General features: G+C 40.4%; 1 protein-coding gene across 1 annotated transcript in view; it reads left to right on the forward strand.

Annotated features, from left to right (window-relative positions):
* LOC122803248 (receptor-type tyrosine-protein kinase FLT3-like) overlaps nucleotides 1-15,434 on the forward strand; it is a 495,076-nt gene that overhangs the window by 82,529 nt on the left and 397,113 nt on the right. Inside the window, exon 3 of the mRNA XM_044072843.1 lies at nucleotides 12,288-12,472. Within this exon, the coding sequence (XP_043928778.1) occupies nucleotides 12,288-12,472 (185 nt within the window). The remainder of the gene's footprint in view (nucleotides 1-12,287; nucleotides 12,473-15,434) is intronic.

Genomic DNA, 15,434 nt, shown 5'->3' on the forward strand with positions numbered 1-15,434 from the left:
TAGGTTAATAATGAAGCGAACATGTTGCTAGTTGTAACAGCATGCCAGAACAAATCACATAACCCAGTAACATAACATTGCACAGCATATAGAACACAACAATTGGGATAACAGTCAGTATTGTAACAGCATGCCGGTAACAGTTACGGCATAAGGTCAACAACATAGGTAATTCAACAAGGTATGTTAGTATGCAACCATTGTAATACATAACAATAATAAAACACAAGGCCCAACATAATGTTTTGAGAACAACATATGTTAAAAGTAAACCATACCTGGTGTATAAGAATAATAAATTATGATGAAGATAAGGGGTGGGGGAGAGAGAAATACATGCCATTACTACCAGTATAGGCTATATTGTTTGCAACAGAACTCATATACTCTACAGGCCTGCCCTTACTTTATGTATACAAGTACCCTATAGCTTCTGTTGCACCTACATACCTCTCAAGCTATCCACATTGTACAGTATGGGCCAAGCTGTAGCACCTACAGGTACACAACTACAGGGGACTATTATATAGCAGGGGAACATATGTGACAACCAAGGTGTACTGTGGACTGATGTAGTGTGACTGTGCTATTGAGATAAATCAAGTGACTGTTAAATCTGTGTCCCAGGAATTTTCTAACAGTGATCACAGTCTGTGACAGCAAGACACTTGAAAGACATGTATTGTGCACAGCCCATAGAGTTTATTCTTATCATGCCATCCTTGGGAGGCATGGGGTTAGACTATCAGTACACATTCACAGACACACCAGATATACAGACAGTTTTATTTGTTTTAATAAGTTGTATTAGTATTGTACTTGCTGACTTTTTATTTACTGCAGTCTTATCACCTTGTTGAGCAACGCTGTTAACACTCTGGTACATCTGGACACACAAATTAGTAACCCATTTGAACAGCTACTGCAGCCATTTATTTACCTGTAATGCCTGTGGGGAGAACATCTGTTAACAATACATAACAGTTTCTATTAGTATTTAGTAGTACTTGTCCCTGGATTTCAACCCCGGTCTGTGTCTGACAAAATGTATATTATACCTAGCATTTATCACACTGAACTACTGAGCCACTGCTGAATATTAATTGACTAATATATGCCTAGAGCTCACCTGGTAACAAACTGCGACCTGGTAATAGAGCTAGAGTGTTATACAAGACTGCAGTGACACTTCAACACACATGCATGAGATTCATGCATGGCAGAGATAGTAGATGAACTGAGTATTAATCCTTGGAATGCAGGTGTACACAATTAACCCCTAGTGGATGGGAATATGTGCAATGTGTACAGACAATATTGGAGTGCTGGATTGCCTGCATTACCCTATACAGTTGCAGATGATATATTTACAGACTACAGCTATTACAATTTCATACTTGCCTGCAGCAGTGTATCTAAGCATGAATGCATATAGCTGAAATGCAATGGTTAGCACAAGACAATCCTGGAATAAACTCACTATTATACCTTAGCTATTACTATTCTAGGTTCAGATCTTAGAGTAAAACAAATATCATAATGCATTATATCTTTTAGTACAGCTCCACATTCATGCTTTAGCAAAACAGTCTTTATCAGCTTACCTTCAGTCATGGTGTTTACTTCACAGCACTTGTAGTACTCAATTTCTTGACCAACAGCCCAAAATACACATATTTTGCACAACACAGCTTTATTAGGGATGACATGAAGCAGTGAATAGTATACATCTAACAGAATTTATTGATGAACCCTTTAGATAATGCAGGTGTTGCAAGGCAGCTGTTATTCCACAATTTATGCAGTAGTAACTTTATTTCCTTAACAATTATGAATGCAATTGAATTTATTTCCTTAACATGATGAATGCAGTTGTACTTTATTACATTAACATTATTTATACAGTAGAAACTTTTATTTCCTTAACATTATTAATGCAGTAGTAATTTTATTTCCTTAACATTAGTAGGTTTCTTGCTTTCATCTGTATTGAACTCTACCTGGAATTACTCACTTATATCAGCCCAAGTCTATGACCACATTCATTGCAGTACACTCAAAACAGAATATACCTACTAGCAGCTACTACTGTACTTTTTCTTATTTATATTACTATAGATTGCAAGATACATCTCTACTGACCACACTCACAGCACAACCTGGCCAGACACCCTGCATGGGCCTCCAGGTTGTGAGCTCTCTTGCCTGCAGCTATAGGGAGAGAAAGACACCATAATGCCTACCTGTCTATCACATATTCATACTAAAATGTGGTAAACCATTGCTTACAATACTTACAAACTTGTGGGGCATTGTCAGCCTGAGCATCTTGGATCCATGTGGCCAAGAGATCCCCCTTCCTATGTTTCATGTCATCATAATGGTGACATACCTGCTCACCTATGCAGGGGATACCAATTGCATTAGTGAAGTCACATGCCAGATGGTCCCATGCCTCTGCCTTGTACTCCGATCCCTGGAACTGGCCCTGCAGCAGCTGGACATCATGGTTTTAACAAGGAGTCCAACCATGACCCTAGACTCCAAAATGCCCCACCACTGCACCCAAAAGCATGCACCCTCTCCAACTCCTGCCATAGTCTCTGCCAAGATCAAACTCCAACAGATTCTGGCTGTATTCCTGCCTGCTCACTTAAATGAGGTTATTTCACTCCCTTTGCCATTAATGGGCCATTTTTGAAAATGCGGTGCTCCGCTTAGCACCGCGCAAACCTGCTGAGCTCAGCTGAGCATTGCTTGAACTGGCAGTGCTTAGCAATGCTTAGCAGTGTACAAACCAGCTTAGCTGAGCTGAGGACTGCTTAAACAGGGTTTGCTTAGCAGTGCCCAAATTAGCTAAACTAGCTAAACAGAGTTGCACATTGCTAAGCAATGCTAAAATGGGTCCTGTTTAAGCACTGCTTGGCTTGGCTTAGCAGTGTTTAGCAGAGCTTAGCTAAGGGCAAACCAGATTTAAAAAAAATGAAAAAAAAATTAATTATTTGTTCATTTGTTTATTACTATTAGTTTGTTATTATATGTATGTATTGTACTTATATTTCCTGACCTTATGTATTTTAATTTATCTTGGAGTATGTATTTTATATATTGTAAACTTGTATGTAACTGGATTTTTTCTCCTCAGGTCTCCACTGAAAATGGGCTTCTGGCCCAGCTGGACTAACCCAGTTAACAAATATCAATACATACATCAATAAAAAAAATTTTATAAAATATTGCTATCAAATATAAAAGCTGAATGGTCTGTCTCTGTATTCGAACCATGCACCTACTGCACACAGGGCCATGACTCTAACCATTCAGCTACGTGGATATGTTGACACCTGCTATACATTTCTATATAGCTCTCAGCTACATTTAAGCACTGCTGAGCACTGCGCTGTGCCACACAAACACTCTCAGCTGTGTTTAAACTTGACCTTTGATCAAAATTAAAAGTATCTGGTTTCTGTTTTTAGATGTCCGGCACATGTCCATTGCTAAGTGTCGCACCATGCAAACACACACACAAAAAATAAAATAAAATAAAAACATAATTAATTTTAATATTTCAATGCCATCCAGCAATTTAACAGTGCAGGGGGTGTGTTACTCTTCTTCGGACACTGTAACACACCCCTACACTGATTCTGTAACTGTGTTACATGGCTCTCTCTCAGCAGCGTGCCTTCATTAATATGCAAGGCGCACTGCCAAGGGGGAGCTGCAGGCATGGTACCCTCTGTGTAGGCCTTCCACTATTCCTACAGAGTTTATTAAATCCCCACCCGTATGTAGATATGTAAACATTTGGATTCACTTTAGAAGCTCGAAATACTGAAATGTCAAAATTCAGTATTTCGAGCCCATAAAGTGGAATCCTGAAAAGAGCGGATACCGGAGGTTTTAAATTTTGTGCTTCTGAGGTTCCACTGTGGTTACGGATTCTGGTAAGTGTGTGTGTGTGTGTGTGTGTGTGTGTGTGTGTGTGTGTGTGTGTGTGTGTGTGTGTGTGTGTGTGTAAGCAGAATGTAGCTTGTGTGGTGGTGGTGTCTGTTTGTGTGTAGTGCGGCCTCATAGTTAGAATATATAATTGGGGGGGGTGGGGGGTGCAGGGGGGCTTGCCCCCCTGCTTTTAAGTAGTAGAGAGCTTGTGTTTGTGTGTGGGGAGGATGGTGTGTGTGTGTGTGTGTGTGTGTGTGTGTGTGTGTGTGTGTGTGTGTGTGTGGATTTGTGTGTGTGTGTGTGTGTGTGTGTGTGTGTGTGTGTGTGTGCATTAGAAGCACAAAATTCAAAATCTCAGGTGTGCTAGATTTTGAATTTCGCAGTTCTGTGTTTTCGTGGTTTTAAAGATTCAACTTTATAGCTTTAAAATACTGAATTTCGATATTTCAGTATTTCGAGGATATAAAGTGAATCCATACCTTTAAGGATTTGTAGTACATACCTGTTCAAAATGGCGGACTTCCTGTTTAGCACTGGAGGAACTTTAGAAACTCTGCATTCAACAGAATCTTCTTGAAAAAGTAAGCTAATGGTAAATAATGAAAGGGTGCATGTACCATTTTCAAAAACACTGTGAAACTAAATAAACATTGTTTGTGTAAGTATAGATTTTTCCTGAAATGCAAATGATTATACCTTTATCGAATGTTCAAGTTTATGAAAGCTACATACCTCTCAACTGTCCAGATTTTTGCCTCTTATTTTTGGTCTGTTCCTCATAAAATTTGTAGCTTTCTGGCAAATCATTGAGGATTTAAGTCACTAAATAATACTAAACAATGGCAGACATTTGAATTTCAGACTTCATATCCTTCAGAAAATATATAATAATGAGGCAAAATCTGTTCATTCTAACAATTTTCTAAGTCTATAGGAATAATATTTAAAATGTGTCCCTATTTTTGGGCCCTTGTCCACCCATTTTTTTCTGGCTTTGTCCAGATTTCTTGCCTTGAGACATTGCGAGGTATGGCTATAGTAAGGTTTTAAAAGCTATAACATATTTACTTAATACACTATGTCTTTTTAAATATATTGAACTGTATTGTAAGGAAGTCAAATTCACAACTAAGAAAACAACATTTTTGTTTTGAGATACTTACAGATATAGTTTTTTTCTGAATACCACAGTGCTGCAGGGAGAAAAACATAATGTTTACAACATAATTTTTGATATTATGACAGATGGTATTTTACACTTTCAGTATATTACGCATTCAAGATTATGGTTTTGATCATGTGCAATTTGTGATTGTGGTAATACGAGCTTTCAAAGTAGATCCATATATATATATATATATATATATATATATATATATATATATATATATATATATTTATGGATCTACTTCTACTTACCGAGATCCCACTTTGTCAAACTTCTTAATGACGAGACCAAGTTATCGAAGATGTAGTTTCACGAACACCCAGATCATTGTAAAATAACTCCGGGAAATGAACCACTTGTCCAGCAACATTTCAATAACAAACTGAAGCAAATGAAAGTCACCCAAACCCCCCCCCAACCAAATATGGCAACTCTGAGATTGCACTATAGTGGAGAAAAGGGTAAAGTTCACCATGGTGGCCAAGTGGTTCATTTCCAAGAGTTATTTTACTGTGATCCTGGTGTTCTTGAAACTACATCTTCGGCAACTTTCATCTCATTGTTATGAAGTTCGACGAAGTGGGATTTTGATTAGTAGAAGTAGATCTCCACACACACACACACACACACACACACACACACACACACACACATATATATATATATATATATATATATATATATATATATATATATGTGTGTGTGTGTGTGTAGATCTATATCTATACATATTTAGATACATATATCTAAATATCTGTATATTTATATGGGTTGCGGTGGTGGTGTTGCTGATTCTCACCTAGAGCGTCTTCTGTGTGGAGACATGTGTGAATGGGCGTATCTTCGTTGAAGGTTGTGCGTCAGAGCTGGCAACTTGGCATGTAAAAATCTACTGCCAATCATTAGCAGACTGGAGTTCTGCTGTGGCGACCCCTAACCAGGAAAAGCTGAAAGACACAACAACAAGGTAGGTACTAGGCTATCGGCCCAAGGGCCTAAGTAAGCCTAGCCAACAAGGTTCCCTGGCTTACGCCACCCAAGAAAGTTAATTTCCTGTGCCCCTGTCGAGCAGAGCCACAGAAGTGATCCCCATGGTGTATTTCCTATTTCCCATCCACTCATCAAGATTTTTTTTGAGGAGTGCTAATGAGGAACTTTGCTTGACATAGATGGGTAGCTTGTTCCAGAGTATAGGAAGTCTCTGGGACAGGAATCTATCCCTCCAGCATGTCCTGTTTATTGTGGTGACAAGGTTTAGGTCCCTAGAGCTTGTAGCTCAGAGGGATTGGGATTTCTTAAGGTGTAGCATGTCCAGCAGCTCTGAATTTAACATAGCTTTATATGTTAGGCAGAGATCTCCTCTGAGTAGGCGATATGCTACAGAGTAAAGCTGGAGTTGTTTGAGATGGTCAGTGTAGGGTATCTGTTTCAGGCCAGTAATCCTCTTTGTGAGGTACTTCTGTGGCCTTTCCAGCTGCTGCAGATGTCTTGTGAGGTACATTCCAAAAGGGGCATTGTACTCTATAATGGGTCTAATGAGTGCTGAGTAGAGGGGAACAATGACCTCTTTTTTCCTGAATGAGAACCCTTTTGTGATGAGGTGTGCCACATAGAAGGATTTCCTGACTACTGTGGCAATGTGATTATCAAAGGAGAGACTACTGTCCTCCTGGGTCCCAAGGTCTCTTATCACACATTCGGCATTAAGTAGACTGCCGTTTATGTGGTAGTTCATGGGTACAGATTTTACCAAAGGGGATGACAATGCACTTTTTGGCATTGAGCTTGAGCCATGCCTCTGACACCATGCATCTGTCTCATTGAGGCCCTTCTGTAGGATGTCCACATCATTTGGGGACTCGACTATGGCTCCTAGTTTGCAGTCATCTGCGAACTTCATTAGCCGGAGGCCTTCTGTGTTAGCCTGTACTTCAGAGAAGTAGATACCAAACAGGAGAGGTCCCAGGACTGAACCCTGTGGTACTCTACTTGTCACTGGTTTGAAGTCAGATTTGGAGTCTGGACTTTTACAGTGTGGGTTCTGTCAGTGAGCTAGTTGGCAACCCATCTTGTGACATAGGGATTTTTACCTAGTTTAGTGAGATTAGCTATAATTCCAGAATGGGGGATGGTGTCAAAAGCCTTGGCGAGGTCAAGATAGGCTGTGTAAACCACCTTACCCTCATCTGCGGGTTTGGTGACTGCCTCAAAGAAATCGATCAGGTTCAGAAGGCATGATCTGCCCTTCACAAACCCGAACTGGGTGGGATCCAGAGTTTGGAGGTTACCAATGTCTTTGTTTATTAGTTCCATGATAATAAGTTCCATGGCCTTGCAGACCATGCTCATCAGGCTAATAGGGTGATAGTTCCCAGGTTCAGTGGTGGCTTCCCCTTTGTGAAATGGGATAACTGTTGCTGTGCGCCATTCAGTGGGCACAAAGCCTGATGCGAGACTATGATTGAACATGGTGCTTAGATGGGGGCCAGTTTGTTCTGAAGTTCATGTAAAATGCAGCCTGAGATGTTGTCCGGTCCCATATATGCGGTTCTATATTAGAACACAGAACGTTCAAAATTTTGAGTGTCCTAATATTGACCCATTTTCAGCGAACGCTGAAAATATCGAAGAAACAGAAAACCAAATTATTTCCTAGGGAAAGAGTTTGGTTGTCCATTTCTGTTGCTTTGGTATTTTCAGCGCTGTGGTGGAAAGTTACGGGTCAGCCTCAGGTAAGTGTGCGATTGTGTGGACGTGAGGGTTAGGTGAATTAGGATTAAAGCACGAGTCAGGTAAGTGTGGGATTGTGTGGACGCAAGGGTTAGGGCGGGGTAGGTGAGTTAGGGTTAGGGCGCGGGTGAGGTGACTGTGCGATAGTGATGGACCTTAGGGTTAGGGTTTGGGTTAAGGTAAGTGGATAGTTAGTGGTGTATGTATAGTTTAGTGTAGGGTTAGGTGTAAGAGTTTAGGTGTATGTGTGTGGATTGTTGTTTGTTTGGTGTGCTTGTGTTGTGTGTATGTGTTTTGGAACAGCAAATGTTTTCCCTAGGAAAATATTTGCTGTTCTGAATGTTCGATGTCTTAAATTTTCGATTCATAGGGTTCGATATTAGAACACTCGAAATGTTGAATGTTCGGTGTTCTAATATAGACCCAGATGCTGTATTTTTGGTTTTAGAGAGTGCAGCTTTTACCTGCATAGATGTGATTACAGGAACTCTGCATTCTTCTTGTATAGATATGGGCCTTTTAGGGGGTGGGTGGGGGGGGTAAAGTTAACACTAAATCTATCTGCCAGGATGTTGGCAATATCAGTTGGTTCTGTAATTTTCATGCCATTGTGCTGTAACTCAGAGCAGATCTGGGTCTTGCCATTGAGATTCTTGACATAGCTATATAATGCTTTGTCATTGCCCTTAGAATCAGTGGCAATTTTGTTTTCGTAGCTAGCTTTGGAGGATCTTATAAGGGATCTCATCTTCTTACTGAGGCTGACCAGGCAGCTCCTCCACTCATGGGATTTTACTCTCTTTTGCAACAGTTTTGTCCTTCTGTTGTAGAGTTTGTTTATGGCAGGGGACCACCAGATTGGCTTCCTTTTTCTGGAGGATAGCATCTTGGTTCTGTTTGGGATAGCCCAATCCATGTACTCGTGTAAGAGCTTATAGAGTGCATTTGTGTAGGATTCAGCAGTCGTAACTGTATTGTCCATCTGCATTGGTGTCATGAAGTTAAGGCACTTCTGTCTTAAGAAGCATGAAGCTGGCATTGGAGAAATTTTTTACCATGGTTTCCTTAATGGTGGGTGGGGGCGGGATGCAGATATCTAGGGAGATTAGCTTATGGTCGAATCTGACCAACAAGGAGTTGATTTCAGGTGTGGAACACCGGTCACTCATGTTGGTAATGACTAGATCTAGGATATTGTTGCCCCTGGTTGGGGGTGTGGATAAGTTGATCCAGAGCATTGGAATTTATGAATTCCAGAAAGCATTGAGCAAAGGAGTTGGTACATGAGTAGTTTTCCCAGTTAATGGCGGGGTAGTTGAAATTGCCCATTATTATAGTGTTTGGTTGAACCCTAATATTTTCCAGTATATTAAGAAAAGAGGAGTGGGAATCCTGGGGCATGGTGGGGGATCTGTAACAAGCTACAATATGGATTGCAGTTTTGCCCAGAGTTAGTTGCACTTGGATAACCTCGGATGCATTATGCTGCGCCACTAGCCTGGAGGTGTGGATATCCTTAATGAATATGGACACACCTCTGCCTTTGGTTTTCTGGTCCAGGTTAGATGGCCGAAAACTGTGGTATGAGTTATAGCCAGGTAATGCAGGGGTGCTCTCTAGAGCCTTGAACCAGGTCTCAGTCACTGCACAGATATCGATGTTCTCCATTTTAAGGAGTGCCTTGAGTGAGTGCATTTTGAGATTTATACTTCTAGCATTGAGTAGCATTACCCTCAGTTTTTGCTTGCTTGTTTCTGTTGCAATGGTGAATTTGTCATTTGAACTTTGCCTAAAAAAGGCACTATAGGGGCGGCAAGAGCCTTAGCCAGTATCCAGAATGCCAGGGGCAACAGGTGCAGGCCATCTGTGGCAAAGCATCATTGTCTGTCGACCATGTCATCCCAGGCAGAGAGATACTGGATCCCCTTAAGAATGACACCAGAAGCTTAGCCAATTGTTGAAGTCAATCATTTTGTCCTTGTACTGTGGTATCATTCTGGGCAATGGCAGGATGCTACTCAGGGCTAGGGTTCTACAAGATCGGAGAGCTCTTCCATGTCCCTTTTCATGTAGTCCAGGGAAGTACATCTCAGGTCATTCACACCAACATGGACAATGACAGAGTCATATTTGTACTTGTTGTGGAGTGACCTGAGTATGTGGGTTATGTAGCGGATCCTGGCACCCAACAGGCAGCTGACAGTAACCTTCTCCTTGTTTAGCCTGGTGAGTGGGACATCAGTGTGCCTGACTATAGAGTCACCTATGACTAGTGTGTTGGGTACATTGATTTGCCTAATGGGCTGTGGTTTATTGGCACACTCAATCTGTGGGCTATGTGTCATTTGGGTTGCGTTGGGGGTGGAAGTTGCTTGCGCTTCTGCTTTGGAGGTATCTGTTGCTTGAGCAGATTATTATTGAGAGCCTCTGCAAATGTTTTTGTGTTTCTGTGTGTGGATTTTGGTGGTGTAGGTTTAATGAGACTATGTGATGAGTGCAGTGTGGTGCAAGTGTTTACCTTCTCCTACCTCTCAACTGTACAGATTTTCGCAGAATGTCCAGATTTTTGCCTCATATTTTTGATGTGGTCCTCCTAAAATCTATACCCTGCTGGCAAATAGCTGAGGATTGAAGCCATTAAATAATGACAAACCTTTGAGATTAAGACTCCACATCCTTCAGAAAATTTATGCTAATGCAAAATCTATTATTCTATCAAGTTTCTACGTTTGTAAAAGCAATATTTAAAATATGTCCCTATTTGTCCCCCCATCATTTTAGGCTTTGTCCAGATTTTTTCCTTTAAGAGGTTGAGAGGGATGTAACTCCTCTTGACTGTCAAGTGCAGTCTTGGTTGGAGAGAGCTTTACCTCCAGTTTGGCTAGATAAGTGCATCTCTCACAGGTTGTGGTGTTGGGTGGTAGGAGGAGAGGGTAGTCTGTGTACATGAGGCAATTGTTATATTGCCTCAAGATGCCCAGATTCATCAGATAGACAGGAGAGAACACTGGGAGCTGACCCTTGGACATGCCTGAATAAAAAAAACTACTTTCCTCTAAACAAGTGAGGAAAGTGAGTATAAGAGCTGTTTTTCTCTAAGCAAGTGAGGAAAGTAAGTACAAAAAATGTTTTCCTCTAGGTAAAGAGGAAGGTGGAGTGCTGCAGTAATTTGTAGTTTATTTAGTGCTAACAACAAGTTCTGAACAAGTGCTGAGCACGAATAAGCAAATTCAAGTGCTAAAACTAAGAATCTATACCTGGATCTTGTGGTAGATAGGCTACCTAGTGCTTACTACTCCCACTGATAAGCTATAATGCTTCCCTCCAACACAGAAAGGCTTGGGGCTCAGAAGCTTACAAACAGTCCTGGATACAACAAATCTGTATCTGGACTAGACTAGTTACAGGAAAGGTGGGAAACAAGCGCAAGTACGGGCTTTTATGTATATATTGTATTTAGTGACACCCTTGAGCATTTGAAAATGTTTGTAATTAGACAAGCAGATTCTTTGTAACTTGGATTTCCCTCTAGTTTGTAACAAAAAGGATGTTTTCATTGAGTATAACTTAATTCAGCCCTTCCAAAATAAAACCCATATTCCATGGGCAAAAAGATCCTACTAACTCAAAATCATGAATCTTTCACAGCATACAATCCAGTACCAGGGATTGGGAGGGTGGTCTAATGGTTAAGGTGTTTGCCTTACAAACACAAGGCACAGGGTTTGAGTCTCGCAAGGGATAATTGGCTAGGCTTAAAATGGCTCACAAGGGCAGTTAGCTTAGTACTAATCTATGAACCTATGAACCTGTAATCATCTGTCTATAAATGTCATAGAGTCAGAGTTAAGCCTTTACCAAAATGGGCTGCCTCTATTGTTCACTGTGGAATAAAAGGTCTACTGAAGGGGATGGCAATAAATTGTGATACATGCTGTATGTCCATATTGTAAGTAGAATGTTTCAATTTTCTTTATATTGCTTATTGCATTTTATTATTTTCTAAGCATTTGTTTTATTGTCCTGTTTGTGACCATAAATTTGTCTTCACTGTGTCCTTTCTGTGTTGCCCTTAAAATTAAAAAATAAGTCTCCAAGTGGATTACTAGAGTTACTAAACATATCCATATAGATAATACATGCATGCATTAAGTCATATACCTCTCTTTGTTTTTCTATGACTAATGATGTTGTGGGTTTCTGTCAAGGAAGACAAGGGGGACTGCAGTTCTGTTGATTTGCATCAGGTGGAAATTCTCTTTTAGGATTCATTCATAAGGTTATAGAGAATTATTTCCTTGTAATGTTGATATATAATGTATGTGTGTGTGTGTGTGTGTGTGTGTGTGTGTGTGTGTGTATGACACTATTATAAAAATGAAACTAAATTGTTTCTGTTGCTTCTGTCATACTAACAATTTTAATATTTTGTTGAATTTAACAGCGAAAAATCTGGAGAGACATTAACAAAGGAAAGTCTGACCAAGAAAACCAATGGAGGGAAGTTTGGACATATCACTGTTACAAGTACTTTGAGAAAAGGCATATTACAGGGAACTGGTTACATTAAATGTTGTGCCAACAACGCTGCTGGGTCTGTATGTAAAAATATGCCAATTGCAGATAAAGGTAAGGAATTATCATAAATTATGTACCTTATCTCCAACAGGTACTATTTATACCACAGGCAAGTTTTAAGTATTTAGAATGGGTAACTCTGGTGCTGTTTGTTTTGTGGATATGCAGAAGGTCCATCAGGGTGGAGTCTGATAATGCCTTGTATGTCAGGCATGAATATCTCCACAACAGCCTGAAGAAGACAGAATATAGGGATAGGGCCTTGAGGCAGTCTGCATCGGACATGTTGCTTACACCCTGATTTCTTTTAGTGAAGAAACTGTGTAGACGTTTCAGTTGTTGGATATGCCTGGTTGGTTAGGTACATATCAAAGGGGGAATTGTGCTCAGTGATAGGTTTGATGAATGCTGAATACAGTGGAACAATGACTTCCTTTGATCTAGATGCCATACCTTTGTTATAAGTTGCAAAATATAAAATGATGTCCTCACTACTACAGATGGATGATGGTCAAAGACTACATTACTATGTATGTCCCCAAGTCCCTGACTACTGGGCCAACTATTAAGAGTGTGTTGTCAGTATGATAGTTACCAGGAGTGTATGACTTCCCAAAGGATAGTATTATGAATTTCTTGCCATGTAGTTTTAGTCCATGGCTCTGTCACCAGTTATTTGTCTATGTCAGGCATTCTTGCAGAGCATTTGTACTGGTGAGGATTCTATGACAGCTCGTTATTTGCAGTCAGCTAGAAATTTAGTCATCCATGGCCACTGACATTGGCCTTGATGTCAGAGAAGTAAATGCCAAAAAGGAGTCATCCCAGGACCTATCCTTGAGGAACTCTGATTTTGACTGGCCTCTTTGTAGATTTAGACTCCCCAATTCTAACTTCCTGGGTCCTGTCTGTGAGGAGCTGGCTGTCTACTGGATGACAAAAGGGTTTATACCTAACCTCTTGAGTTTGTCAACAATGCTTGAATGGAGTAGTGTGTTAAATGCCTTGATCAGGTCAAGGTAGGCAGTGTGAACCATTTTGCCCTCATACATTGCTTTGGTAACTTTCTCAAAGAAGTCTGTCAGGTTGAGGAGGCATGACCTTTCCTTGATGAAACCAAATTATGTTTAGTCCAGTGTCTGGAGGTTTCCTATGTTATTATTGATCATTTCCATGATAATTTGTTACATGGATTTGCATATGAGACTAGTGAGACCTATGGGTCTGTAGTTTCCAGAGTCTGTGATGACTGCTGCTGTTTCCCATTCATGAGGCATGAAACCTGTTTGGAGGCTACAGTTAAATAGCAATTCCAGAGAGTCTGATAGGTCCATTTTTACGCTATTTAGAAGGCATCCTGGGATATTGTCTGGGCCCATTGATGCAGTGTTCTTGTCATTAGAGAGAGTATTAAGGACCTGTTCCCAAGTGAAAGCAGGGACAATTATATATAATGATATTTTCTGAGGAAAGGCTGAGGGAGAGAGGGGTAAAGTTGGAGATGAATTTGTCGTCCAGTAGGTTTGCTATATTTTATAGCGCAATATAGCTGACTCCATTAACAATAACCTATGCACACAATTAGGTATTGCCTTTGAGGTTGAGGACATAGCTAAAAAATGCCTTGTGGTTGTCCTTGGCCTGGGAGGCCAAATCTATGTCAAATTTGCCTTTGGTAGACATTATCTGTCCTCTGAGTTGCTAGCTTAATTTGACAAGAGTGCTTTTATCCTGCTGGGTACTGCACCTCCTAATTTTTGCCATGATTTTCTTCCTTCTGTTATACAGCCTATTGCTGTTGTGATTCCATCAGGGTAGTTTTTTGAGTTAGTTCTGTACTTCTTCTTGGTGGATACAGCTGCCTCTATGCCGCTATTAACATGCATGTATAGGGTTTCTCTGAACAGATCTGTGTAGGCAGCAGTGTTCTCATGGTTTATGAGGGCTTGAAAATTTACCAGGTTATCACTTAATAGTAGGAAGATAGCCTTAGAGTAGTTCCTGAATATTGCAGAGTTAGCTGGAGTTCTAGGTTTTATTTTTACTTCAAAGGAGATAGGTTTGTGGTCTGACCTTACCAGAGAAGACATTACACTAGGGGGTTTGCAGCACTTCCTGTATTAGAGAGGAACTGATCCAGTATATCTGAACCCCTGGTTGGTGTATTGACAGTCTGGTCCAGGAAGTGTGTGTTTACAAAATCCAGGAATCACTGTGCCTGTATATTTGGTGACTTACATGATTTCCCCGTTAATAGTGGGGCAATTAAAGATACCCATGAATATTGTATTGTGTTGCATGGTGAGTGGATTCAGTAAGTTTAAATACATGTTAGGAGTTTCCTTGGTCATAGAGGGAGACCTGTAGCTTGCAAGGAAGTGGTATGGGATTTTGCCTATGGTGATTTAAATGTGGAGAAGCTCAAGTGCATTGTCCTGCTTGACCAGCCTTGAGATATATTTATTTTTGATGTAAATCGAGACACTTCCATCTTTTGTCCCTCTGTGTAGTAGCTGACCTAAATGTATGGAAAGCATTATAGTCTTTCCCTGCCGGTGTGCTCTCCATGGCTTTAAACCATGTCTCAGTGACCTCATATATGTCAGCATTCTCTAGGGTAAGGAGAGCTTATGAGGAGTGGAGTTTTTTTTAAGACTCCTAGCATTGAGCAGTAACACCTTTAGATTTTCTTGGATTTGATTTTCTATGTCAGAAGTATTTTCAGTTTGGCATTGCCTAAAATAGGCACTATGGGGAGGACAATCTTTTATCCAATATTTGAAAGCCTAGAGCGGAGAGGTGGAGATCATTCTTGGCAAAGCAGTGTGGTCTGTTGACCATCTTCTTCCATGCTGACAAATATTGAACTCCCCTTAGAATGACACCAGAAACTAAACCAATTATTAAAGTCAGTCATCTTCTGTTCGTATTGTGGGATCATCTTTGGAGAAGGTAAAATGCTGTTCAGTGATATGGTCATACCAGCCTGGGGCCCATATTCTGAGAGCTTCAT

The sequence above is a fragment of the Protopterus annectens genome, chromosome 5.part1, assembly GCF_019279795.1.
Source record: "Protopterus annectens isolate FY-2018-M chromosome 5.part1, PAN1.0, whole genome shotgun sequence".
NCBI classification, from domain to species: Eukaryota; Metazoa; Chordata; order Ceratodontiformes; family Protopteridae; genus Protopterus; species Protopterus annectens.